At 32.5% G+C, this 27,917-nt stretch overlaps 1 protein-coding gene across 1 annotated transcript; it reads right to left on the bottom strand.

Moving 5' to 3' along the window:
* Positions 1–9,714: 9,714 nt before the first annotated feature.
* Positions 9,715–25,155, bottom strand: LOC132759530 (sex comb on midleg-like protein 2). The gene is made up of 12 exons (XM_060751321.1): positions 25,095–25,155; positions 21,842–21,917; positions 21,386–21,459; positions 20,806–21,040; positions 19,812–19,900; positions 19,200–19,327; positions 18,281–18,402; positions 15,967–16,161; positions 14,154–14,354; positions 13,205–13,375; positions 12,298–12,560; positions 9,715–11,007 (listed from the first exon to the last, which is right to left on the bottom strand). Exons 2-12 carry the CDS (start codon positions 21,885–21,887, stop codon positions 10,885–10,887), a joined length of 1,647 nt encoding a protein of 548 aa, XP_060607304.1. The 5' UTR covers positions 21,888–21,917; positions 25,095–25,155; the 3' UTR covers positions 9,715–10,884.
* Between the last annotated feature and the right edge of the window lie 2,762 nt (positions 25,156–27,917).

Raw genomic sequence — 27,917 nt, 5'->3', positions numbered from 1 at the left:
TGCTTGCTTGTTATTTGATTTTGTGGTGTTATTTTGTTGTGCATTGATAATGTATTATTTCATCAAAATTTGTTATGTTTTAAACACATGAATAATTTGCCATTTATATGCCAGACTGTTGCCATTATATGGTTTTCTGTTGAGGTTGTTGTTTTCCCTGCTAAATTAATGGATAAAATTACCACTTTACCAATTGGCGAACTTTTTGCTCAATAAAAAAGTTCAAGTTGGAAAATAAATTAAAATAAAATATTTTGCTAAATCTTAACCCTGTTCTTAATTGTATTGGTTTTTCCCCTTTTTGATACAGAAAAAACTTTTGCCGGCTTTTGGGTTTTTAAATTCCCAAAAAAGAAAAAAATTGTTTCATACATTTTCATACGGGATGCAAGGAACCTTCCCTCTTTAATGAAAAAATTCAAATTTTGATGGTCTTGGCCGTCCTTGGGGGGGTTTAATCAACTTAAAAAATCCAGGTTTTTGGGTTTTTTAAATCCCCGGGAAATTTTTTTGGTAATTTCCCAAAAAACTAAGGGTTTTAAAAAAAAAGGGGAAAAATTTCCCCTTTTATTATGTTTAATTTTTAAAAGGGGATTAAAATAAAAAAAACCAAACAAAAAATTTAAATTTACCTGGCTTTGAAATTTTGAATTTTGTTTGACCCCTTTTTGAAAACACATTTCCAAAACCCCAATTTGTTTAAAAAATTTTTTAAATCCTTAAATTTTGGTTTTTTTCTTTGAAATTTTTTCAATAACAATTATGTTTTTTAAAAAATTTTTTGAAAAAACTTGTTTTTTAAAAAAATTTCCCCAATTTTTTAAAATTTTTATTAAATCCAAATTTCATTTTTTTTCTTAAAATTTTTTAATGCAAAAAATTAATGAACCCTTGTAAGTTTTTTTTTTTTGTAAAATTTTGAAATTAAAAAGTTGAAATTTTGGAAATTTCCCCTGTTTGGGTTTAAATTACCCAACACCTTGCCTTTACCTAAAAAAATAATTCCCAAATATTTTTTAAATTTCCCCTTTTTTAAAAAACTACTTTTGTTGGGTTTTTTTCCATTGAATTTTTTTATTTTCAAACCTAAAAAACAAAACCTTTTTAATAAAAAGGGCTTTTTAAGAACCAAGCCATGACTAGTTTCTCTGTTCTTGTAAAACGGGAGTATGATAGCCCCACTATTCTTTAGTTTAGCTCAAAATGCCTACACCCTCATCTTGCATAGTTTTCTTTCTTTAGACATACAAATTATATTTATATAAGAACAACAAACATTATGATATCTTGTAAAAAGTTTATTGTGCTATACACATAAGTTTCAGAATTAACAAAGTCTGCAAGTATGTTGAAATACATATAACCACTGTGGCTGAATTAAACTTTACCACAGAAACATAAATGTAGTTTACCTTAGCAGCTGAAAAAATCAATTACCACAATAGCTGTTGTTAAGATTACCACAGGAGCTGGTATTTAGATTGCCAAAGCAGCTGATTTATAGATTACCACAGCAGCTGATTTATATATTACCACAGCGGCTGATTTATAGATTACCACAGCAGCTGATTTATAGATTACCACAGTGGCTGATTTATAGACTACCTCAGCAGCTAATTTATAGACTACCTCAGCAGCTAATTTATAGACTACCTCAGCAGCTAATTTATAGATTACCACAGCAGCTGATTTATAGATTACCACAGCAGCTAATTTATAGACTACCACAGCAACTGATTTATATATTACCACAGTGGCTGATTTATAGATTACCACAGCAGCTAATTTATAGACTACCACAGCAACTGATTTATATATTACCACAGTGGCTGATTTATAGATTTCCACAGTGGCTGATTTGTAGATTACCACAGCAGCTGAGTAATAGATTACCACAGTGGCTGATTTATAGATTACCACAGCAGCTGATTTATAGATTACCACAGCAGCTGATATATAGATTACCACAGCAGCTGATTTATAGATTACCACAGCAGCTGATTTATAGATTACCACAGCAGCTGATTTATAGATTACCACAGCAGCTGATATATAGATTACCACAGCAGCTGATTTATAGATTACCACAGCAGCTGATTTATAGATTACCACAGCAGCTGATTTATAGATTACCACAGCAGCCGATATATAGATTACCACAGTGGCTGATTTATAGACTACCACAGCTGATGAATTACAGATTACCACAGCAACTATCATATACAGACAAAAGTTTGCTAAAAAGAAAATGAAGTTTACCACAGCTGCTGAAATAATTGACAAAGTAAAGACAATCATTTCATTCTTGGATTTAATCTCTTAAAGGACAAAAAAACTAACTCTTATCATGATGAATGGTCCACCAGCTAACAATTTTAAATCTGTTCTTTATTAAGAAAATCAAAATGTAAAAATTTGAACAGTCTTTACCAACAGTATATTGAACTTAATCAACCTGCACCGATTTGCAATCTGTTACACTCTATATTGTTCACAGACCAAATAGAAACATTTCATATGTGAAAACAAAAAATTTGTTTGGTAAACAATCATGCCTAAAAAAACCTTTATAACATGATCATGGTTATTCCAATTCATATGACTTGGCTGAAAGAATGGACTCTGAAAATGATCACTAGAGATTGTGTCAAGAGATTTTGTATTCATCATTAAACTTATAAAATGTGAGTGCTAAATGTAGACGGTGAAAACATTTAACTTGCAGGAAAATGATAACCAATACAATTAAATGGTTGACAGGTCAATAGAAGCTGAAAACTATCCAACTTGCCAATAGGGTTTACAAATTCAGGAAAGGGTGATTAATCTAGGAATATCACTGACAAGGTAATGTAACCTGACAGTGTAATAACCTTTTGCATTTTGCAGTACAAATGTAGGAAGCCATCAAAATTGCTGAAAAGGGATTACTGTACCTACTTTTAAATGGGACAGGGGAGGTTTTATTTTTGGTGGATTTTACATTGCACCAACACAGTCAGTATAAGTCATATGGCGACTTTTTAAGCTTTACTGGTGAAGGAAGACCTCAGGTGCCCTTCCGTGCATTATGTCAGGCACAAACCAGCACCTGAGTAGAACCACCAATGTTCCATAAGCTAACTGAATAGCTTTCTCACATGAAAGAATCCGAAGACACAAGAGACAAAATGGGGGCAAAGCCCCACAGTTATGCAACTTATCATGATCATGGCCTTTGTAAAGTATGGAGACATTTGTTCTAGAAGAGAAGAACTTAGAAAAACTTGCCGAAATAGTTTAACCATACAGACAGACGGTTCAATTACTATATGTCATGGGGCATAAAAATCATGTTGCAGAGGAAAACTTGAATGCTGATCATGCATTACAACATGAAATAATTATTTTACAAAATTATACACTTACATACAAATGTATATTTAAATGTGTATTTTGTACATATCAACAATGTGACATGGTTTCATGACATGAAAAAAAATGTATTTTTGTCAATATCTAGATCAATAAAACAATAAAATCAGAAATCAAACTTAGTATATTTAAAGCAGGTGCTCTCTCATTGTGTTAACTGATAACAATTTCTGCTTGAAACTGTTGGATCTATTGTCTAAATACCAAAACAAGAAAATGCTTTGCCAGATTAAAAATCATGAAAATAATAGTGAGTGGCACAGATTCCAAACAAAGAATTTTCAATTTACAATAGGTAATATTCATAGATTTCACCAGTAATGAGAAGTGTCTACAAGAAGAGTAACTATATGAATTCATGAGAACTTCAAATTAGCCTTTGGCCCAAAATAAGCGAAAAATGTGTAACTGTAATTATTAACAAAGACATTTTATACAGGCAATGAATCAAAACTAGATTTATAAGTCTAATTGGTTACATTCATGAACTTTAATAATGTTTAGTTTGGTCCAATCACATGACTAGTTGAAGGTATATCTGCATAGCATCCATGACATATTGAAAGTAAAGGTATCAATGCCATGCAAATAAATTGCAAACCCTTAGATTAATTCTTTGAACATTTCATATATGGACATAAAATCTTTTAACACTCACAACTTCTTGCTTAAAATGATTAAAGATCCTGTATGTTGTAACTGAGGTTGTATACAACACTTAAGTGAAATTACATATATGTATATAATTATGCTTATAAAACAATTTTCAAACATCTAAGAATGTGTAAAATATGTACAGTGTAACTTCCGAAAACCGAACACCCATGGGACTTGTCAAAAAGTTCGGATTTCAGAGGTTTCCGGAATTCAGAGGTTTATGATAATGCGGACAAGACTAATCCACTTAATATCACTAAATGTCAAGGAAGAAGTGGCCTTTACTCTAATATCCTATATAATAGTCTTTTATCAAGATAAAGATGTGAATAAAAAGAATACATTTTTATCTTACTTGCAAATGCTTCTGAATTTCTATCAGTTTGTAGAAATGTTGCTGATTGCATAAACTTACATATCGTCCGATGCTAGTTAATTAATTATTACATCAAATGCAATAAAATCCCTTAAGACTTTTGATGCATACATTGTCCAATTAATTGTCATTTAATCCGCTAATAAACACTTCAAATGAACTGACCGCCGTAAAATACTTTGATAAACCGCATCACTTCAAACATACCATTTCACAGTTGTGATTTTAACGCGTGTCAAATTACACGATCACCGCTAATTAGTAAACAATCGATAGGGAGATTAAATCTTCCTGCAGGGTTTACAATGTATTTCACACCTTTGGATATTTCCGGTTTTTGGAGGTAAAATTGCATTGATTGGACTCTAATTTTACGAGAATACCGTCCGGAATTCAGAATTTAGAAGTTCCGGAATTCAGAAGTATGATATTAATAGAAAATAGAAGGGAAAAAATCGGGACCGAAAAAATTGTTCGGTTTTTAGAAGTTTCCGGATTTCAGAAGTTCCGGAATTCGGAAGTTACACTGTACTGCAAATATTTGTACATATTATATGTAATCATTAGAATATATGCATTCATTTCTTATTGTAAAATTTGACTTAATCTTTATAGAAATTAAACTTTTTATTACCTCCCTTTATTTACATGAAATGTTAAATTTGACAATATCTTTATAAATAATGCTTTTTGGAACTTACAAAATTGATAAATCTTAATTTGAGCATCATATTTATGATATAAAACCATAAAAAAATTGTGTTACAAGATCTTTAATTCAAATTTTATTAAACCAAACAAGAAAAAACAAACATCATTTTTACATTATATGATGGATGATCATAATCTCATCTGCTACAAACCAGACTATTTACAGACTTCAAAAATGTACACTGTTTTGAATACCAGTCTAACAGCCTGTTTCCTATTGGGTGATTCTACAACAATATTTGAAGTGAACCAATCACATGACAGTATTCTGAGACTGGTTTACAGTCTGAATTATTTAAGAAACATCATCAGATACAACAATAACTATTCATATAGATTAAAGATTATTTTCTAATTAGAACAATGTTATGATAATGTTTTGATTCTTTTACAAAAATATACAGAATTAGTTAAAGCATTTACATTATCAAATAAAATTTACGAGCTTTATTTGCCATTTATTTCATAAACATGCCCTAGATATGTTTTAAAAAAGTTCAGTGGTATTGTCCAGTGAACATACAATTTTATATCAAAACAATTACAATATGGCATCTTATTACTTTACTTATTTTTAAAGTTAATAGATAGATTTTATTCCCTACACATTCAAAAAAGTTACAAAATAGCTAGAGTCACAAAAATACTGAACGTATTTTAACAAAAATGTCACTGACATATTAACTGTAGTGAGTCAGGCTACAAAAAAGTGACACATTTTTTAATGAAGCAAATGACCAGAAAAAAAAACCCCACAAAAAAACAAAAGAAAACAAAACCCTCATCAACTTTGTTAACTACCTTCAACAAAAACACCAAAGTTGACTTTCTGGTCAAGATTAAATTCTGTTATATGGTAATACAAGCAGATTTGGTTATAATAAAAAGAACCAAATTTAGCATATTTAATCAATTCTGGCAAAGAAGTAAATTCAAATTTAATAAGAAATACAAAATAGTTGTAATCATGAACAACTCTTTAACATATCAACTAGAATCTGTTATTTTTCAACAAATTTGTCAAGGAAAAACACCTTTATGAAAAAATAATTCTAAATTTCAGTTTTACCAATGAAATGCTAAACATTTATTAATAACTATAGAGTTGCATAATTATATAGTCCAGCAGCAGGTTAAGATCAAAGACAATTTATAAACTGTACAATCTAAGTTGTGAAATAAAACAACTCCAACCAACTTTAACAAGCTCATATAGGTTTTCATTTGTTTTCCTATATATATTTAAAAATATGTCACAAAAACATCTACAAATTTCAGTCCACTTCCTAATTAAACTCAAATGGCTGGTTTTATAATGTCAAGTAACACATCATTCTAGTTCATAGGGTACATTTATAAACATCTAACACGACAATACACAGATCTTCTACAATAAAAAGAAATGATTATATCAAAACATGAGAATCATCAATGTCATAATTGAGCCGTGTCATGACAAAACCAACATAATGGGTTTGCAACCAGCATGGATCCAGACCAGCCTGCGCATCCGCGCAGTCTGATCAGGATCCATGCTGTTCGCTTACAAACCCTATTACAAGTAGAGAAACTGATAGCGAACAGCATGAATCCTGATCAGACTGTGCGGATGCGCAGGCTGGTCTGGATCCATGCTGGTCGCAAACCCATTATGTTGGTTTTGTCATGATGCGGCTCATATAAGAAAACATACATATCAGTATCACAAATGTTTGAGGCTTAACAAAATGTTCAATTCTTGCATAAAACGTTAGGAGGTATTGTCAACAAAATAAAGACTTGTAGAGAAAATTGCAAAATGCCATATGAAATGTGATAACATGTACATATTGTCATATATACAGTGTAAGGTAAAGGTTTCTAATGTTTTCTGGAACTCTGAAGATGTGGGTTTCCCAGCTAATCTGTAGATAAAAATAAACTTTTGCCATTATAGCTTCACAGTGCACTACCCGACACAATAAATTAGTCAACCTGTTGCGCTTATTTTTTAAGCTGTAACTGTAAGTTTGTTTGATGCTACGGATTCGCTGGGAAAACCCCAAATATTCTTAATTCCAGTCTAACGTCTATTAGAAACAGATCTCCAGCAATTCTCACAATCTGTGTACAAATTTATCAACTTAAAACTGTCATGATAATATTTTATACTTTTTATTCTAATAAACTTAATATTGAGTGCTTGTCTGCCACTAGAATAAGGGATTTCATAATCCAAATACTGAATCTGAGCTGCCAACAATAGAATAAAGTCTGACATTATATAAAGGCAGGCAGTCTTTACTGGTAGTAAGGCAAATTATTATCAAAGCTACAACTCTCTCAGTTAAGAACATACATTTTAAAGCAGCATGCCTCCATTAAATTCTAATTTTAATGAAAGTTTCTAAAATTTATTTAAAACTTAAATATTGTGAAGTGAACAAAGAAAGTAATTTACACACTGCAAACAGCACTTAAAACCCATGAAAGTAACCAAAGAGCGGTCAAAATATGCCGAAATATTCCTAACTGCATTAGTCATGACATAGAAATATGGTGATATAATACTAAAACATCAGTCATTAATCACACATAACATGTTTAATATAAATTGAATCTTGAATTTCTTTTTACTTTCTTTTAAGATTTTAGTACATTTTGCTCAAGTTTTATTTTCTTGAAAAATATTTTGGCTCATCTGGAGGCATGCAACTTTAACAATGATGTTACTAAAATATGTTATAAATACATTTCTTGATTTTTTTCTGCTGAATAAATCTTGTAAGAATCTGATTTACTTCATCCAAATTAAATAAATTATTAAGCAATACGGCATTCAAAAAATGTTCGTTTCACTCATTGATTATGTCCCATTCAAATATTTGTAATGCCTTTTTCAAATATTTATGAAATGTATAAAAGAAATTGTGTAAAATTATTGAGTTAAATCTATTCTTTTTATAACCATGAACATTTAAATTCAAAAACAGATTGAGAAAATTGTTCATAATAACAAGGTGTTTGTATAATAGACAAATGAGAATTAAACTAACATTACTATACAGCTCAATGGTCCAAATTATTCACCATACATTCACATTAAGATGTCCCACATTTTGCACCATACATCCATATCAAGATGTTTGAAATTATGCACAAGACATTCAAATCATGATTTCCCAAAGTATGCACCATACATTTTCAATATAAAGGTAACTGTTTGGTCAACATTTTCTTTTACATGTTTAAAAATTGATTTTCCTAAAACTTCTGACATAATATAGGAGTTAAATTGTTATTTTTTCTTATTTATTATATTGATAAATTTACAGAGGTATGTGAATCTTTCATTTTTCATGTAATTATTGATTTGCTAAAACTTTACAAGCAAACTTAATCCAATGAAAAATATTTCTTTTAATATGATCAAAAAAGAAAAAGTTACGAAAGATCTATTAAATACACTTGTTACTATATATAGTAACAAAATTGCGTATGACTTCAACAGAGTCACCTGCAGATTATGAGTTTGTGAGTGGGCCAAAAACTCATAATCATAATTGACCTGCTAAACAAAATAGACCGGTCAGAAATAGATAACCGGCTCTCTGGAATGAATAATGCCCTCGAGGCCTTTATTCATTTTGCGGCTGATTATCACTCTGCTGTGTATTAACCTATTAATAAACTTTAATTAAGATTAAATAAACATGCCCAATACTATATAAGTACTTTTTTCTGCGGGAACTTTATTTCTGCTATTTCTGCGGTTCTTAACAACACCCCAGATTAAAAATCCGCAGAAAATTAAGCCTTTCCCTATGTCTATGTCGGAATATATAAAATGCATGCATAAAATATTAGAAAAAAAGTACTTTACTTGCTCTTTTTGTTTAAATAAATATCATGTTTGTATGATTTTCGCTCACCCTAAGTTTGATTTCTTTTTGTAAAATAAAACTATTATAGTTTGGCGGGTGTAATAAACATATCCTTTTGTATTTGAACAATATCTTATGTCTATGTACAATTTTACCATTGTTTTTTTTTCACACTTCATATTTATACACATGCAGTATTACAATTAATTGTTGTCATTGCACGTTGTTGGTTTTTGTTTATTAACGTTTATATACCGATACATGATGATTATGATGAAACACATTATAAGTCGTCTGCATGTTAACATAAAGTATTGTACATGATACATCAACAAATCTTGAAATGTTGTTTGTTTGTATCAGTTAATTTTGTAAAGATATCTAAATCAAAACACAGAAATAAAAAATATCAATTCGAGAATGGTGACACCGTAGAAATAAGATACGCAGAAATTTAAAACCCCCTATTTTAACAAAAATCGCAGAATATTAAGCCCGCAGAAATAAGTACTTATACGGTATTATAATATTCTAAACAAACAACATTATATACCAAAATAAATGTGGACCAAACAGCTTAAAACAATCATCAATCATTAAATCATTCAATATATGTATAATTTAATCACCTAGCAAAATATTACAAGCTTAATAATCAAACTACAAGTGTATTTACAAGTCTGCACCATGTTAACAACTATATACAACTCCTGTTTTATTTCAGATTATGAAAAAACAAGTTATTTTCTTAATAAACAAACAAGAGGGCCATGGTGGCCCTGAGTCGCTCACCAAAAACAAGTGCTTTTCAGTGTGGAAATTATCCATTGTCAATATTTTCTAATATCTAATTTGAGCAAACAAATAATTTGAAGAAATGCCATGACCTGGGGCATTTATGATTTAGCTTAAACGGGGCCAATTAAATTAATATGAGCAAACTTGATAAAAGATTACCCAAGAATGCTACAGACAAAAATTGGTGATCATCCATCAATTAGTTCTGTAGAATTAGACGATTAAAGGTATTTCTATTTTTAGCTTAAGTGGCCCATAAAAGGGGCCAATCAAATTAACATGAGCAAACTTGATAAAAGACTACCTAAGAATGCTACAGACAAAGTTTGGTGATCATTCATCCATTAGTTCTGTAGAAGATGTTTAAAGGTTTTTCTATTTTTAGCCCTGGAGACCCCTAAAAGGGGCCAATTGAAATGACATAAGCAAATTCAAGTGTGACTGTCACAAGGATGCTACAGACCAAATTTGAAGTAAATCTGCCCAGCAGTTTCAGAGAAGAAGACGATTGTTGAAACATGACACCGGACGTCAGAGCATCCCCCTTTGATATTAATAGCTCACCCTGAACCTTCGGTTCTGGTGAGCTAATAAAAAAAGAGTCCAAGAATTAATTTCCCTGTTAAAGAAAAGTTTAGCTACCATTGAAAATTTGTTACTATAATAACAAAACCTACAAATTACACCTCACCAACCAACATGAACAATGGACCCTCTATTTATTTCCTAAACAACATGTGAGGTGTACAAGATGAATTATGTTCATTAAATTATCAAATTCACATGACTCAAAAACATTCAAGTCTTTAAACAGGGTCTAAATAAGAATAAATTGAAATATGAGAACAGTAATACATCAGATAAGCATATGATATGGTAATTCAAAATTGTCAATTAGTAAATTACAACATCCTTCAACCAGACCATAAGTCAAAACATGCTTAAAGTAAACCAAATGCCTATATATACATTTCCATCATCTAAACATTTCATTCTGTCCTGTTATTGTTCAGCTACAAGATAATCTCGTGCACTCTGTCTCAATTGTTCAAAGTTGAACATTATTCATCTGCGCTGGCGAAGTCTGTCAATCAGGTTACACAGTTTAAGGACAGGTCCCAGTTTGAGTCCCATATATTTCATCATCATATCACTGTTCAACAACAACAGTGCTTTACCATCAATCTCCTGAAATATTGTAACAGTCTAGAAATTGTAACAGACTAGAAATTGTAACAATCTAGAAATTGTAACAATCTAGAAATTGTAACAATCTAGAAATTGTAACAATCTAGAAATTGTAACAATATAGAAATTGTAACAATCTAGAAATTGTAACAGACTAGAAATTGTAACAGTCTAGAAATTGTAACAATCTAGAAATTGTAACAATCTAGAAATTGTAACAGTCTAGAAATTGTAACAATCTAGAAATTGTAACAGACTAGAAATTGTAACAGTCTAGAAATTGTAACAGACTAGAAATTGTAACAGTCTAGAAATTGTAACAGTCTAGAAATTGTAACAGTCTAGAAATTGTAACAGACTAGAAATTGTAACAGACTAGAAATTGTAACAGTCTAGAAATTGTAACAGTCTAGAAATTGTAACAGTCTAGAAATTGTAACAGATTAGAAATGTGTCTGAAAAACATGGATACCCTCACCACATATTTAAGGGCACCAATTAATATAAATAAAGATGTTATGCAAAGACACATAGTTAATATTTCATGAACTGTTTTTGCAATAAAATACCTTATATAGTAAGAGGGCAAATGACTGTTGATAACAACAGAATTTTAATATTCACAAGACCTTAATTTTAGAGAGGCAGAGCACAGATTTTTTAGTTTAGTCTGTACTGGAGCATAAAACTGAAAGATAAAAGTTCAATAGGTTTTTAAACAATTATTTTTATCATCAAATGAAAGCATTGATTATCAAAATTGCTTTTGCTAAATGACTTCAAAATCCGTTGATGCATGACAGAGTTATGCACTGGACAAGATTTTATAACTGCTGACTGAAATTAGACCAAGGGGTCTGGAGATTGGGCATGACACACTATCTCATCATGCTACACATTTGTGCCAAGTTATTTCAAAATGCCTTGATGAATTAGAGTTATGAGCCAGACAAGATTATCTAACTGCTGATCTTTGACCTGTGTGACCTTGACTTGGGATTTAGGGGTCAAGCTCTTGTGCGTGACACATCATCCTATCATGTAACATATTTGTGCCAAGTTCTTTCAAAATCCCTCATTACAAGACCGAGACAAAGTTTTCCAACAAACACATTTACCCACAGACAGACACCCTCTTGCCATTGTCATGACGGTGACATAAAAATGCACTGAAAGGTTTACTTAAATCTGGACAAGGTCTTTTGATTTTTGTGTCCTGAAAAATTCTAAAATATATTTAGGCTAGTATGTCCTCTCAAGGAGTTGATTTCATAACAATTTATAACTTACATGTTTTCTAAAGAGCACAGCATGTGGTGCTAATGCCATGTCTGTATCACAAATGTGTTTTACCACATCATCTATTGACCATTCTGACGGATCTCGTGGTCTGTGTATTCTCGTATCAACTGTTGTTGAACTTGCTTCTGCCTCGTTGGACCGTCGCACTTTGGCCTTTGTGTTACGCAGACTCTCCAAAGATTCTGTGGACCAACGTCTGCGTGGATTTGATTTTGTGGATCTACTATCTAGTGACTGCTGACCTTCTGAGTCTGTGACAATGATATACCAAACATATACATTTAAATATAATAAAACAGAACTTTGACTATACCAACACATCTGTATTTTTACAAATATGGTCGGTATTTTATTCACATTGTGATTATTTTCAGCTGAGAGTAATTTAAAACTTCAGATAAGGATCTCAAAACACAATACACAAATTAAACATGTAAACAAGTAGCAAGAAACATTTGTTATTTGTTTACTAAGTATTTAACATATGGAAGTCGCCTTAAAATAAGTAACTAGATGTATCTATATGGTATCATATTTTAACAAACAGAAATTACAAATGACATACCTGTTGACAATATTTCAGATTTGATTATAATCACATGTCAACAGGTACTTTTAAATAGATTCCTATTGTCAGACATATTTTTACCGAAATACTATTTATTTTCCTACAAATGTCCAATAAATACATTTGTTTCTCATTATACAAGGGTTACACACTCTGCCTTTGTTTACATCTACAGTCACACCGTAGAATTACTTCATTGTCTATATTATGAGATTGCTTACTGGTAAAAGATTAGGTGTTCCAAAAGCATGAACACCCCATATTTAATACCCATACTTCAGAACCATAGTTTAAAAGAAAGCCGAGAAAATGAGAGTTATATATCACCTGATCTGTTAGCTCTGGTACATTTTTGACAGACATTATTGAGAGGTGATGCAGCAAACAGGTCCTCACAACATCCCATATCATCTGTTAGTTTATTTAACATGTTCCATAACTGAGTGTCATTCTCTACAGCAATAACACGCTTTGTCAGAGACTTGTGGCCGTGAGTTGCTGTAAATATACAGTATTTGTTATAAATGTAAGATTTTAAATAGATTATTATGGCCTAGTATCAATTTTTTAAGGTTATCAAACCTGAACCTGGGCCAGTTACATCACCGAGGTCAATAAGATCAGCTAGCAAATTGTTTCTGAAATATACATAGTGGCATACAACTGTCATTACCTGTATCAGTATTTACAATTTGTCAATAGTAATTGGCAGGTTTATCCATCTTACTTTAAAAGTAATAAGAGTTCATAAATTCAATCACAGAATAGCATAAAGCTATTTAAGTTATTTAAGTATGGACAATTAGCCATTGTTTTAGTAAAAATAGCTGAAACATTCACCGATTCCTGAAGACTTGATTATTTACTCACATTAAGCTTTTATTAGAATAAAATTTAGCCCACAAAGATTTACCAATCAAAGGATTAGTGTCACCATTTCATATATTTTGCTATACTGGGGATAATCCTTTCATTATCAGCATTCTAGAATAGATAGTAATAACTTGACAATAAGACTGCACAAAATTGAATTATTTCTCACTGCAAAGGAGATAATTTCAGATTTTTATTCCTAATGGCACATAAAATCATCTCTGACAACTTTGGGACAGTCATCTGATTTCTGAGATGTTATGGCATGTATGCATTACCAATTCTAGGTTTTTAGAATTTAGTATGTTCAAATTATAAAAAAAAACGTAAGTTACACTGTTTGATGTAACATCTTAAACCAGTTATTATAAAATAAACAGACACAGATGTATAAATATGTTACCAGAGATGACAACACGACCGTGACCTTCAGGTATCAGATTGAACACATCTCTCTCTGTGATTGCTGACTCAAGACAACCTTTCAGCACATCATATAGCACCCTGTTCATGACTGCTGGACCATACTGGGACGGTAAACGCATTACTTTCTGCTGATTGAGGTAAGGTCCACAGTAACATCCATGGTTTACATACACACACACTGAAAACATATCATAAAAGCATTTGTTGTAATTTGTAATGCAATACAATAACATCAAATTATTGGTTACCTGCTCAAAGCAGGCAGTAAGGATCTATGGAGAAATTGTTACTAAAATATTTATCTTCCAAGACTTGGTCCAAACTTTGATAAACAAAAATTTAACCAAATTACAACAAATAAGTGGCATATCATTAATGGAACAAAATATCATAAACATATATAGATTTTTTTTGTATTTGAAAACTTCTATTTAACCTATTCTATTTAAGATTTAACTAAATTAAAACAAACAAGCAAATTGGTTGAATTTATATCCCCCGCCGAGTACTGGTTATTATTAACACAACAACTGAAGACATAAGGCTTTATTTATATATTTATCATGGCATTAACAGTAATATTCTTTGAACTTGATAAATATTCAAGGCAATAACAGAGCCATAACTTTGTGTTAAATAGTAATATCTGGAAATGCCAATGAGATGTATGCATACTGCATAACTAATCAAGGGTCATAAATCTGAGTTATAAGTATCTGACCGGAACAAGGCGACTATATGCACATCTCCTCTTAGTATCCCATAAAGTTTCATTGAATTCCAGCCATTAGTTACAGAAAAGAAGGACGGAAACGATTATTGCTCTGGTTGTATACTGCCTACGTTATCAAGGGTCATAACTCTAAGTTAAAATGTCTGACCCTAACAAGGCGACAATATGCGCATCTCCTCTTGGTATTGAAGGTTCCAATAAAGTTTCATTGAATTCCAGCCAGTAGTTGCAGAGAAGTACGGCGGTAACGATTTTTGCTCTATTATGCATACTGAATAACTAATCAAGGGCCATAACTCTGAGTTAAAGTGTCTGACCGGAACAAGGCGACAATATGCGCATCTCCTCTTGGTATTGAAGATTCCCATAAAGTTTCGTTGAATTCCAGCCAGTAGTTGCAGAGAAGTAGCGCGGAAACGATTTTTACTCCATATGCATACTGCATACCTAATCAAGGGCCATAACTCTGAGTTAAAGTGTCTGACCCCAACAAGCCGACAATATGCGCATCTCCTCTTGGTATTGAAGGCTCCCATAAAGTTTCGTTGAATTCCAGCCAGCAGTAGCAGAGAAGTAGTGCGGAAACGATTTTTACTCTATATTCATACTACATAACTAACAAAGGCCATAACTCTGAGTTAAAGGGTCTGACCGGAACAAGCCGACGATATGCGCATCTCCTCTTTATATTGATGATTCCCATAAAGTTTCGTTGAATTCCAGCCAGTAGTTGCAGAGAACTAGTCCGGAAACGAAATTCGGACGGACGGATGGACGGACAGAAGGACGGACAACGCCAAAACTATATCCCCCTCCCGATTCCATCGGCGGGGGATAATAAGTCGCATAACATTAATGGAACAAAATATCATAAACATATCTAGATTTTTTCTTTTGTATTTGAACACTTCTATACCATCAAGAAATATATGTATTACTCTTTTATACAACCAATTAAACCAAGAAGTCAGCAACATACAAGTGTTGATGCCATTTTAAGAAATACAGAACAAAATGAAATGCACTATATGTCATAATAATACAAAATAATATTTACCTAGGGGAGGTGAGCTTGTATCTGGTTCAGTTACCGTGACAACTGACTTGTGTGAATCTCGTGGTGACACCGGTTGACCATCAGAGTTAGAGGGACTAGAAGGTCTGGGTGAGGGACTAGTAGTTCTGGAATTCTTGCTGACAGGTGATATGGTAGATGTGGACTCACGACCTTTAATAGGCTTCTGTGGTATTGCTATAATAAACATATATACAGACATTTACATACATCATTTTATCATATAACACAGCAAAACGCAAAACAATCTTTGTTAGATTCAAACTATCATCATATCATCAACAACATTGATGATAGAGACAAATTGATTAAAACTATATCATAAACACACAAAAGAAGTTTATTCAAAATATAAACACAAAAAACGAAAAAACCACCCCCAAGACCTGAAACATTATTAAAATCTTAAATGTGTCAATCTAAACAAGAGGGTCATGATGGCCCTGAGGTCGCTCACCTGTATATAGCCCCCCCACCCCCCGGGCCAATTTTTACCCAAGGGCTTTTATTTGAACAGACTCGGTAGACACCCATAAGAAGATGTTTCATGCTAAACATCTAAGTTCTAGCTCATTGGATGTTTTAAAAGAAGATTTTTTAAGTTTTTACTATACACATATTGTTAAAAACAATGACACCCCTGGGGCAGGGCCAGTTTTGACCCCCGGGCTTTTATTTGAACAAACTTTGAAGATATTTACTTAAAGATGTTTCATGCTTAATATCTAACTCTAGCTATTTGGGTTTTTTCAAAGAAGATTTTTTAAGTTTTTACTATATGCATATAGGGAAAATCAATGACCCCATGGGGCCGAGCCAATTTTGACCCCAGGGCTTTTATTTGAACAAACTTGGTAGACATTCAATAGAAGATGTTTCATGCCAAATATCTAAGCTCTAGCTCTTACAGTTCTTTAAAAGAAGATTTTTTAAGTTTTTACTATATGCATATATGGAAAATCTATGACCCCCTGGGGCAGGGCCAATTTTGACCCTAGTGCTTTTATTTGAACAAACTTGGTAGACACTCACTAGAAGATGTTTCATGCCAAATATCTTAGCTCTAGCTCTTTGGGTTCTTTAAAAGAAGATTTTTTAAGTTTTTACTACTATATGCATATAGGGAAAATCAATGACCCCCTGGGGCGGGGCCAATTTTGACCCCAGGGCTTTTATTTGAACAAACTTGGTAGACACTCACTAGAAGATGTTTCATGCCAAATATCTAAGCTCTAGCTCTTAGGGTTGTTTAAAAGAAGATATTTAAAGATTTTTCTTTTGGTTGCCATGGCAACCAGAGTTCTGCATGGAATTAAATTCTTTGAACAATTTTTAAAGGTGACCACCAAAGGAACATTCCTGTGAAGTTTGGATGAAATTGGCTCAGTGGTTTATGAGGAGATGTCATTTAAAGCAAAAGTTTACGGACGGACGAACGATTGACAGACGGCCAGACGCCGGACGAAAAGCGATCACAAAAGCTCACCCTGTCACTTTGTGACAGGTGAGCTAAAAAGAGATGCCCACACAGGCAGACAGTGGGACTGGAAACAGGACAGAAGTTCAAGGGTGGTGGGAGGGGCATAAACATATTACTTTTTCAAAATTACTTTAGTGCCAAAATGAGTATAAGATATTAAAATGAGTGGACAGTATCTGAAATGTAACAGAATATTATTTCAATCATCCAACAAAACCACATAATAACTGTTATAATGTGGTTTTGTTGGATGATTGAAATAATATTCTGTTACATTTCAGATACTGTCCACTCATTAACATAAAGGACATTTCACATTAACAAATAATTTCCTGGTTGTAACTAATAGAATTTATAGTTACCTCTGATAGTAAATAATTTATTATATAATCTAAACACAGCTTCCTGGGTCAATTATTTTACAAGGATAAAATAATTCATTTCTATTTTCTTCCTGTTTAATAAAGGCATGTCAAATGTTTACAGTAAAATTAACAACTCTCAGTTTCATATACCAAGAAGTAAACTGATGAAAGGTAGAGACAAGATATTTATTTGACATAATAAAATTACAACTCTTAAACATTGACAAAAGAAGCATGTATCCATGACAATGGCTGCAGTCTTGTCCGACTGACATTGTTATCCTTTACTTTACCAATTATACATCCCTGTATACAGCTTAGACTGAATACACATCCATGTAATCTGTCCTGACTTAATATATATACCCCAGTATGCTTTTGAAGCAGCCTGCTCTGTCAAATCAAGCAGGATTTTCAGCTTTTCTATATATATATATGGTGTAGAACTTACGTTTTTCTTTCTGTCCTGGAGGTTGTAGAGGATGCCCTGTTTTAGCACACCAACCAACAGGATAGATATCTCTATCATCATACCGACACCAATAATCAAACGCACCTTTCCAACCATCAAATCTGTAAATAAAAGGTAAAGGTAAAGGTCTTGTTTATTATAGTGTCACCCCTACTGAAAGGGCCAGCCATTTTGACTTATGAGACACCTTTTGGTTGCATACCATGTACCTCCCAATTCCTACCACTATGCCAGGCGCCAGGCGGATAGAAATCGGTAACCATTCATTTTAACTACCTCGCGGCTCACGAAGCGGCCATTTCGGAACGAGTCCCACGAGAAACATTCATCCTTCAATTAACGCTCCCCGTGGGGCTCGAACCTTCGACCTCCCGATCCGAAGGCGGACGCCTTAACCACTAGGCCAACGGTACCGGTGTGTATATTGTATTATATATATACCATAACTAATGAGAATGAATTCTTATTTCTGCTCTACTACTGCTTAATTTATAAACATTGTGCCTATATAAAAAGGTGAGATTTTTTAATTTAAAAGTTAAAAATCTCAATAAGTTAAAAGATATTTATTTATGATGAACCATGAAACAAGTTCTTACAGCTTATATCAGTCATGTTGGATTGCACTTCCTGGTAAGTTAACAACAGTGTTATTAAGGAAAAATGAATGCAAACCCAGTAGAGTCTGAATCTGCGCAGTCTGATCAGGATCCATGCTGTTCGCTATCAGTTTCTCTACTTGTAATAGGGTTTGTTAGCGAACAGCATGGATCCTGATCAGACTGCGCGGATGCGCAGGCTGGTCTGGATCCATGCTGGTCGCAAATGCACTATGTTGCTTTTGTTGTGACATGGCTCAAATACATACTGACAAATATGATACATGAAGAAATATTACCTAACATGTATCTGGTCACCATTTATAGCTCCCACTGTTGCTGGACATATCAACATGGGATTTTTCCTGTCAACTGCTTCTAACTTCATACCAACTTTAAACTCATTTCTTCTTGGTGATGAAGGTTCCTTTAATTATAGAAAAAGTCTCATTGAAACATTATAGTGCACAGTCTGTCATTGAATTGTATTGTACACAGTCTGTCATTGAATTGTATAGTGCACAGTCTGTAAATTGAATTTTATTGTGCACAGTCTGTCATTGAATTATAGAGCTAGTGCACAGTCTGTCATTAAATTATAGAGCTTGTGCACAGTCTGTCAGTAAAGTTATAGAGATCAGCTTGGAATGTTCATATTATTTCATCACCAATTGATTTAATTACACAAAATCCAGTAGAAATATAGAACACCTGATAAAAACCATTCAGTAGTGAAAATAATGAACCTTGAAACAGTTAAAAGTTCTAATAATGTATAAATGTAGTCAAAAAATGAATTTAAAAGTTCACAAACAATAAAGATGAAAGATACAAAACAATACAGTATTTTCTGTAAGACAGAAAGAATGAGAAAGAGTTTTATACTTTCAATAGTTGCAATATTAACTTACAGATTTGAAGCAGCTGGCTGGGGCACAGACAGCACCATTCAATGTTTTCTGCATAAAGGACGGCCAGGATGATGGATTCATTCTAAATCCTTAAAGAATAATAACAAAAATTACATTATGTCAAAGAAAAAACAATCAAAATATATATAACATTTAAATATTTATTTGCATACCTGTATGTTCTGATGCAAGTATAGTCATTTTCACAAATGTGTAATGATGTTATATTTTTCAGCATATTCATAAGGAAAAAATAATTCTGTTTGTTTTTACTTATTTCACTGAAGGTAAACATGTATACTTAAAGGACAATTATGTAGGTGAACTATTATGGTTATAGTATCATTGTATCACTTTCATTTATTTCAGTAAAGTAATTTCACAAGTCGTGCCCTTAAGGTTCTTGAGAATACAACTATACACATTAAACTTGAAGAATACAATCCAACAGAATGTACACTCCATGCATTATTTCCTACAACTACACCTGATATTAGTTGTGTAAGTCAATTATCACTAGCAGCCTTTGATATCAGCATACAGTCTGACTATACACTTCCGGTGTTTTTCTCATTTTAACAGTCAAATATCACTGGAAATAATTGACTAACATTGTAATATTACATTATAATACTTATACAGCTTAAATAGACATAGGTGAAACAAATCTGGACTAACAGATATTCCTAATCAAGTGAAATTAAATATGATGGAAGCTCCTCTAAGTAACACCCAAGCTTATAGCATGAAATGAAAGGCAGGACTTATAAATATGATGTAAGTTTTGTAAGTGAATGACAAAGAGAATGTTTTTTTGATGTAGCTCTTTGCAAAACATCCGGCCTATTCTCCGAGAAGTTATGTAGAGCATAGATAAGTAAGTTAATCAAACCAGAAACACATGCCTGCATATGTTACATGCCAACAGCTGCTCAAAAATAACTAGAAAATCAATGAAATGACATTAAAGGGCAATAAGTTTTGAAAAAAGTACCTAGTGGTGGTTGTAGCAGCCCACCCTGTTTTTCACTATGGCCAATAGGATGCAAGTCTGAGCTGTCAACCAGACGCCAGAAATCATTCTTGTTGTCACTTCCATCAAGTCTAAGACGTAACCTTGATCCTGTAGCTGCTATCACCGTGGCAACACAAGTAGAGGTCAAGTTCCTGGGGTCAGCTGCTTCAATCTTCATGCCAGGTTCAAATTCATTTTTGGGGGGCTCAGAGGCCTGGAAGTTCAATTTGAGATCTTAAAACTAAAAATTTCTCTACTTTTTTTACAATAATTATTAATTATTCTCAAAATACACCTAGGAATGGATTTTGTGAATATTTGTGATAAGTTACATTACATGATTGTTTACTAGAGATAAATGCACTAATATTAGTTACATTACATGGATTTTGTGAAAAATTTTACTGTTAGCAATCTAGATTTTTGAAAAGCTAAAACAATTAAAATACACCATGGCACTGCTTAAAATGACTCTTGACTTAATACAGGACTAAGGTTGAATTCACTAGTAACTGAAGTTATATGAATGTTTACAATACTAGAATTGGAAGAATCAAACCTGTTTAAAGTAATTTTCTGGTGCGGCCTCTCCACCCACCTCCTTCAGATAGTCCTCCCATGAGAAAGTTACATCTATAACAAATAAAACTTTTATACTTAACTTACAAAATATTTTCGCAATATGGATATATTTTACTTTGAGTAAACATAGAATATATACAACAAAGAAGTGGAAAATTTTTAAATACATGCATTTTTAGAAGCGTAAAACATAAGTGAAAATATCTGACTTAAATTAACACAAGTAAAATTATCCCAAATATCCCCATTGACGAGATATCCTAAGATAAAGTATATGATAAAAAAATACACAATTTTAAAAGAAAAGACTGACACTTGTTGATTTTGTTGATTTAAAGAACATTATTCTAACAGATATATTACAGTTTTACAGGTTTTAAGTATTTAAAAACAAAATAAACTATCACAAGTAAATAAACTAGTTTATACTTACTCTGGACTTCTGAGAAGCCTTTTGGTGTATTGGGTGAAGCTGACATAGTATCTGTTTTCACATAATCTTAACTGCACTGTACATGAAAAACAAAACATAATGATCATTGCTTACATTAAATAAATACTTCAAAAACCTCAAATCTTCAATTTCACACTAAAAAATTATTCTGGACTTCAATGTCTGCAGTGTTTTTGTGTCTTGAACTTTTTTCTGAGTATTTTGTAACACCAAGTACATATTATTAACTGCAAGATTTTGAGCACTCTTCATTTATCTAAATGCCACTAGAATAATTATTATGGCCAATATATAAAATAAATATAAGGATGGGTCACATGACCGATCATGTATAACTGATGACTTACCTAGAAAGATCGAGTCAGCGTCAAAGATTTTTCATAATTTTCTTTTCTGTATTACATTTGTTTTTACAGTGTCTATTCTAGGATTCGAAAAACAGGGAGATTCTTTAAGTGAAAATTTATAATATTTGCTGATCTATTTCCTTCTTTCTCTATGTAAAATTTTCCCCTGCCTCTAAAAAAGGGGGAATTCTCAAAAGTATGAGTGAATCCTCCCAATCTCGGTTCCCTCCTCCTAGAAAAGACACTGATTTACCAATTCTGATTTTTTTCCCGTAAAATTATCACATTTACAATCAAATCAAGCCTTTCTGATATTTTTTTGTGTATTATTTACAAGACATACCGGATCTTTAAATACCAATTCATATAAATGCTCTGAGATATTTAAAGGGTATTACTCGATCAAATTGATCCAAACCTTCCTGAGATATTTTATCCTAAATTACATTCATATAAATCTGCTGATATGCATGTCATATAGACTCAGTTTGTTCTTGCACATACAATAAATATTATTCTTAGTCCCAGGTTTATTAGTATTGTGTTAGATTAACTAAGTAACAAACAATATATTCAAAGAAATCTTCATATCTGTCTGATTATTTAGTTATGCATAAAGAAATAATAATCTGCAGACAATCATAATCATACTTCCGAAATATCTTAGGGACCCCTGGCTACCAGCCATATATAGGCGTCAACACAAAAAAAGCCCATTTTATTGACAATGTAAAATAAAACAAGATTGATTGTACCATACAAGAGTCCAAAAAGTTCATGTAATGTCAATACTTAAGATTATGGAACAAACAAATTATTATTTCACACATTACTGTATGGGTATTTTAGGGCAATCCGGTCAACTCGTCCCCTAGTCAACTCGTCCCCTGGTCAACTCGTTACCTTTTCGGTCAACTTGTCACCTACTTTTGGTCAACTCGTCCTCAAAGAGTCAACTCGTCCCTAATATGGTCAACTCGTCCCCTACTTTCGATCTAATTGTCACTTTTATGTTGTAAATCAATGTCTTTAAATAGTTCTTTTATGTAAAATTGATATCGAAATATTAATAAAATAACGTCTTTTTTACGTTGAATTTTAATGATCTTTATCTAAGCGCACGTGCATAGCTTTGATGTCAAACTACAAAGACAGGTAAGTTTGCAAACATTCAATTAATGTTTAATTAATCGGAGTTTTAATGATAATTAAAACTAAAATTAGGTCCAACTCTTTGATTTTTACCGCCTCCCTGAATGGATTAAAGACTGACAACAGATTAACAGAAATTAGAAGTGCTAAAAACTTTATGTCGGTGCGTATTGATCTCATTATAGAAGGATCGTGTCAATTAAAAACATGATAATTGTTTGTTGTGAAATTGTCAATTTAAAAGTTGCCCTGATAAATATAAGATTTATTCTTAAAATCACATTTGCGTTGTACGTTATATCAACATTGGATTATTTTTATAGTGCATATTAATCATTACTTAGAATTCCATATTGTTGGATTATAGACTGCATGTGAACGGTGTATGTGACAATTTTAATTTTTTGTGTTGTTGATTGTGACTTTTTTAATTTATTTGTGTCGTTAATTGTGACAATGTACCCCTGCATTGATTGTAGGAAACATGTGCGGAAGAATCAGCAAGCACTTCAGTGTGAGCGAATTTGAGAAATGCCTTCATGGATTCATACATCACCGCATTAAAGAGATAAATATATCTATGATAGTTGACCAGTGCCTATCTTATTGGTATTGTAATATACTTCTATTATTTTATAGGATGACATAGAAGACTGAATGGGATGGCTAGGGGAACGCCTCCATTCTACCTTTTGGTAAAACTTCTGTACAATGAGGCCCAGGTAGAAGTAAGGAACTCGGAATTGGTTAGTGAAGGAAGACTTCGCCGCTACCAACAGAAAAAATACACCTTTCTCCAGGGACAGACGCACCAGCTGTGGGACAGGAATAGGGAGTTGTCATCAACAGGACTTCTAAGAGAATTCGGGAACTTATATAAGCCCGAAGAGTCGTAAGATGTCCAAAAAAAAGACAATGAATATGTGCATGAAAAAAACTATGAAAGTGAAAGTGAATATATATGACATGATATTGACAAAAAAGACATACTTCTCGTATATGATATTTTATCATTGCATATGAAACATGTTTTTATACATTAAATGTTATTGCTATTGATCGTCTTTGTGTTGTTTTTTTTCTGTATGTAATTTAATCAGAAATATATGCATATATATATATACTTATTATTAAATAAAAAAAACTCCAAATATTTGTAATATTCATACAAAAAGCGTCAAAATATGTCCAATTCAGTAATTTTATAATATATTATTTTAACAGTCTAATAATTTATGAAATATACGAATAACAAATAATAATAAAATATAGAGGACGAGTTGACCAGAGGACGAGTTGTCCAAGGGACGAGTTGACCAAAAAGGTGACGAGTTGACCAGAGCACGAGTTGACCAGGGGACGAGTTGACTCTGAATCATTTTAGGCAGCTTTACATCATTACACGCCTTTCATTTAACAAATACATTTTTAATGAAATTGATATGTTATAACCATAATTGGTATATTCTATGAATACATGACGAATCATAGCTATTGATTCGATTAGTGCCAAAGTGTGAGTATGGAAAAACATTATATCCCTATCCGAGTACTTGTAATCAGTCGGAGGCTGTTTCACTTTGTGCTGTAAAACCACAAATGTGGAGATCAATACAACTGTAATCACATGATTAAATCACTTTAATATATCAACCTTCATTTTATTATGATAATATAAACTACTTTAAGTCATGACATCACCTGATAAGAGTAAAATTAAGAGAATTACTCACATAATATATCGGTAACATTGTTTTCTTTCCGCGAACATTTATTTAACTCAATGACTTTAAATGTACAAAAAGGAAGGGTCTCCCTAATTACCGACAAGAACCGTCAGAAACGGACAAGAACCGACAAGAGCCAATATCTTGCAAATAAACACATACAAATGTTATTTGTGATATTTTAAACATGCAGGGCATATATATTTTCACATTTGATAAGTTTTTTCTTGTTTGTTTTTTTTTTATAAAATTTGTGTTGAAAATATCTTATGAACAAGTTTCCACCTTATTTGTAGTCATATTTCAGAGTTTCACAACATTAGGTACTTTTTGTAATGCATTGAAATTTGATCTTATGAATAGTAAAAACAAGTCACATTTAAAAAAAAAACTTGTTTTTTTTGTAAAGAAGTCATTAAATCATGCAAATGATAAGTATAATTTTGTATCATTATAGTATCCTAGAAATTTTGTTTTTGAAGCATACATTCCGGTTTTCATTGAGAATCAAGTCATATTTTTATTTTATGGGTACAATATAATTGTCACTCATTCTCCTGTTTTATGTATATTTATATATATTTTTTTTTCTGTGTTCCTGTTGTAAGTGTTCACAATTTTGTATTTTATGTCACATGTTATCTGAAATCTGTTCTTACTACTTGACCATTTTCTAGTTGGGTGGTCCTGCTCGAGTCGCCTAAATTTGTCTTTTGACGGCTTGTCTGTAGTACGCATGCTTCAAAACGTTAGTGAACTTAAAAAAATCCTTTATTTGATTTTGCTTATTTGTTTAGGCGTTAAAGCCACATTCTTTTACTTGCGGTCCATACAGTACAGTAGGACATTTTTTATTGAATGCCCAAAACGTGTTACATTGAAGATTGCACCAGAGTTCTATTTTTAATAATGCCCTTTTAACTATAGATTGTAGACTTTTGTTTCTCCTGTAATGCTACAGAAACTCATCTCGGTGGACATACTACAGCCACTGAATTTTCCTTTCAATGCAAAGAACACGTCCCTTGGAGCAGTCCAATGCCTTTGAATAGGTCAGTATATTCAGTTAATATAGTTGATATTTTGCTTATCAACAGCTGGCGTTTACTTGATATGCTCCAACCGATGTCTGCGGGATTAACTGTACGTAGTAGGTCACATGATTTCCCTTTATGATTGCATGACAAAATAATCTTTCCCATTACCGCAAATTGGCCGCGTGTGTAGTATGACAGATGATTTTCTGGTATTGAGGTTAATTGGTGACCCAGTATCAACTTTGAAATTGGGGCACTGTGACCTAGCTAGATTTAATGCAGTTTGGTCAATAATTCAATTCATTTACAGTGTATATGAGAAAAATAAATCTGTTTTTTCTTCATCATTATTATCAGTTCACTGTGAATGTTATTTTGTGTAACATTTTGTTTTCAATACTTCATGCAAACTGTTCAATATATACACATATTTAAAATGGTTTAAAACTCTGGAAACAAAGTGATCCCTCGGAAGCATTAATCACAACAAAATAACATAAGAATTGCAGACTCGGTTTGATTGAGTCTGTACATGAGGGATAATGTATAAGTGCAACATCCCTCACGCCCCCTAGCACCGGCGTGTAAGTCACAATAAATTGAGAGAAAAATTGAGAGAAAAAAATCGGATCCCCACAGAACGCTCAAAATGACAAAATTGAACATGTTGTACGCTTGATTTGACCATTTTTGTGTTTAAATGTTGAATTCTGCTTAAGCCGGTGCTTGGGGGCGTGGACGGTAACTTGCACTTTCCAGTACCGTCCATGAACAGGCTCAATTAAACCGAGCCTGCAAAATTTTACAATTTTGCCGTGTTGGGCTTTCTTTAGGGATTCTGTTTTTCTCTATTTGATGGACGGTAGAGGTTGCAAAGCTACTGTCCACGCTTCTAACACCAGCGTAAGCAGAATTTAACATAAACTGGTGAAATTTTGAATATTGAAACATTCGCACATGTGTTCATTAGGCGGTTATCATGGAACCTTCAGTGCCATTCCATGAATATCGGCATATGGTCACCAAATAAAAAAAATGCGTGTGTCCTAGACGAGAAAACAATGGACAAAAATAAATAAGATAAAATTTTGAAAGAGGATCAGCGTTATAAAGACTGCATATCAAAGATAAAATGTCAAAAGACAAAATTAACAAGAGCAATGTCCACGTGGCCACCCCCTCCGAATGAATTTGCTCATTGTAAGAATGTATATGTAGTAGAGCAGAATAATTCAATTTTAAGAGGTCTTTTGGTAATGAAAACTGATGGCTGAAGTGATTACAGATTTGAAACCTATGTGAATACCGATGGCTGAAAATAACACAGGGCAATAACTGAAAAAATAAGCAGGGTAGGTTAACATTCTTGTGCACTGCATTCCTCCTTAATATGATCTATCCACCTATGAAGTTTCAAGATGATGCCTCAAATACTTTTAGAGATATGATCCAGACAAAAATGTCAGACGAAAGGACGGACAGACTGATGGACGGAAGGACATACAGACGGACCGACAGAGACTAAGTTATATTTTGAGTTTCAGGTAAATGCCTTATATAGTAAATACTTAATAAGTTACTGTCTTGACAAAAAATAAGCATGAAAAATAACAAAGGGCAATAATTGAAAAATTATGGGTGGTAGCGTTATCATTCTTGTGCGCTGCACTCCTCCTCAATGAGATCAATCCACCTATGAAATTTCAAGTTGATACCTGTAATACTTTTTGAGATAAGCTCTGGACAAAAAGTATGAAAAATAAAAAAGGGCAATAACTCAAAAACTATAAAT

Source organism: Ruditapes philippinarum, unplaced genomic scaffold (genome assembly GCF_026571515.1).
Source record: "Ruditapes philippinarum isolate M1 unplaced genomic scaffold, ASM2657151v2 ctg5185_1_1_1_1, whole genome shotgun sequence".
Taxonomy (NCBI): domain Eukaryota; kingdom Metazoa; phylum Mollusca; class Bivalvia; order Venerida; family Veneridae; genus Ruditapes; species Ruditapes philippinarum.
Note: the sequence above shows the minus strand (reverse complement) of the source record. Positions and strands in the feature narration are given on the sequence as shown.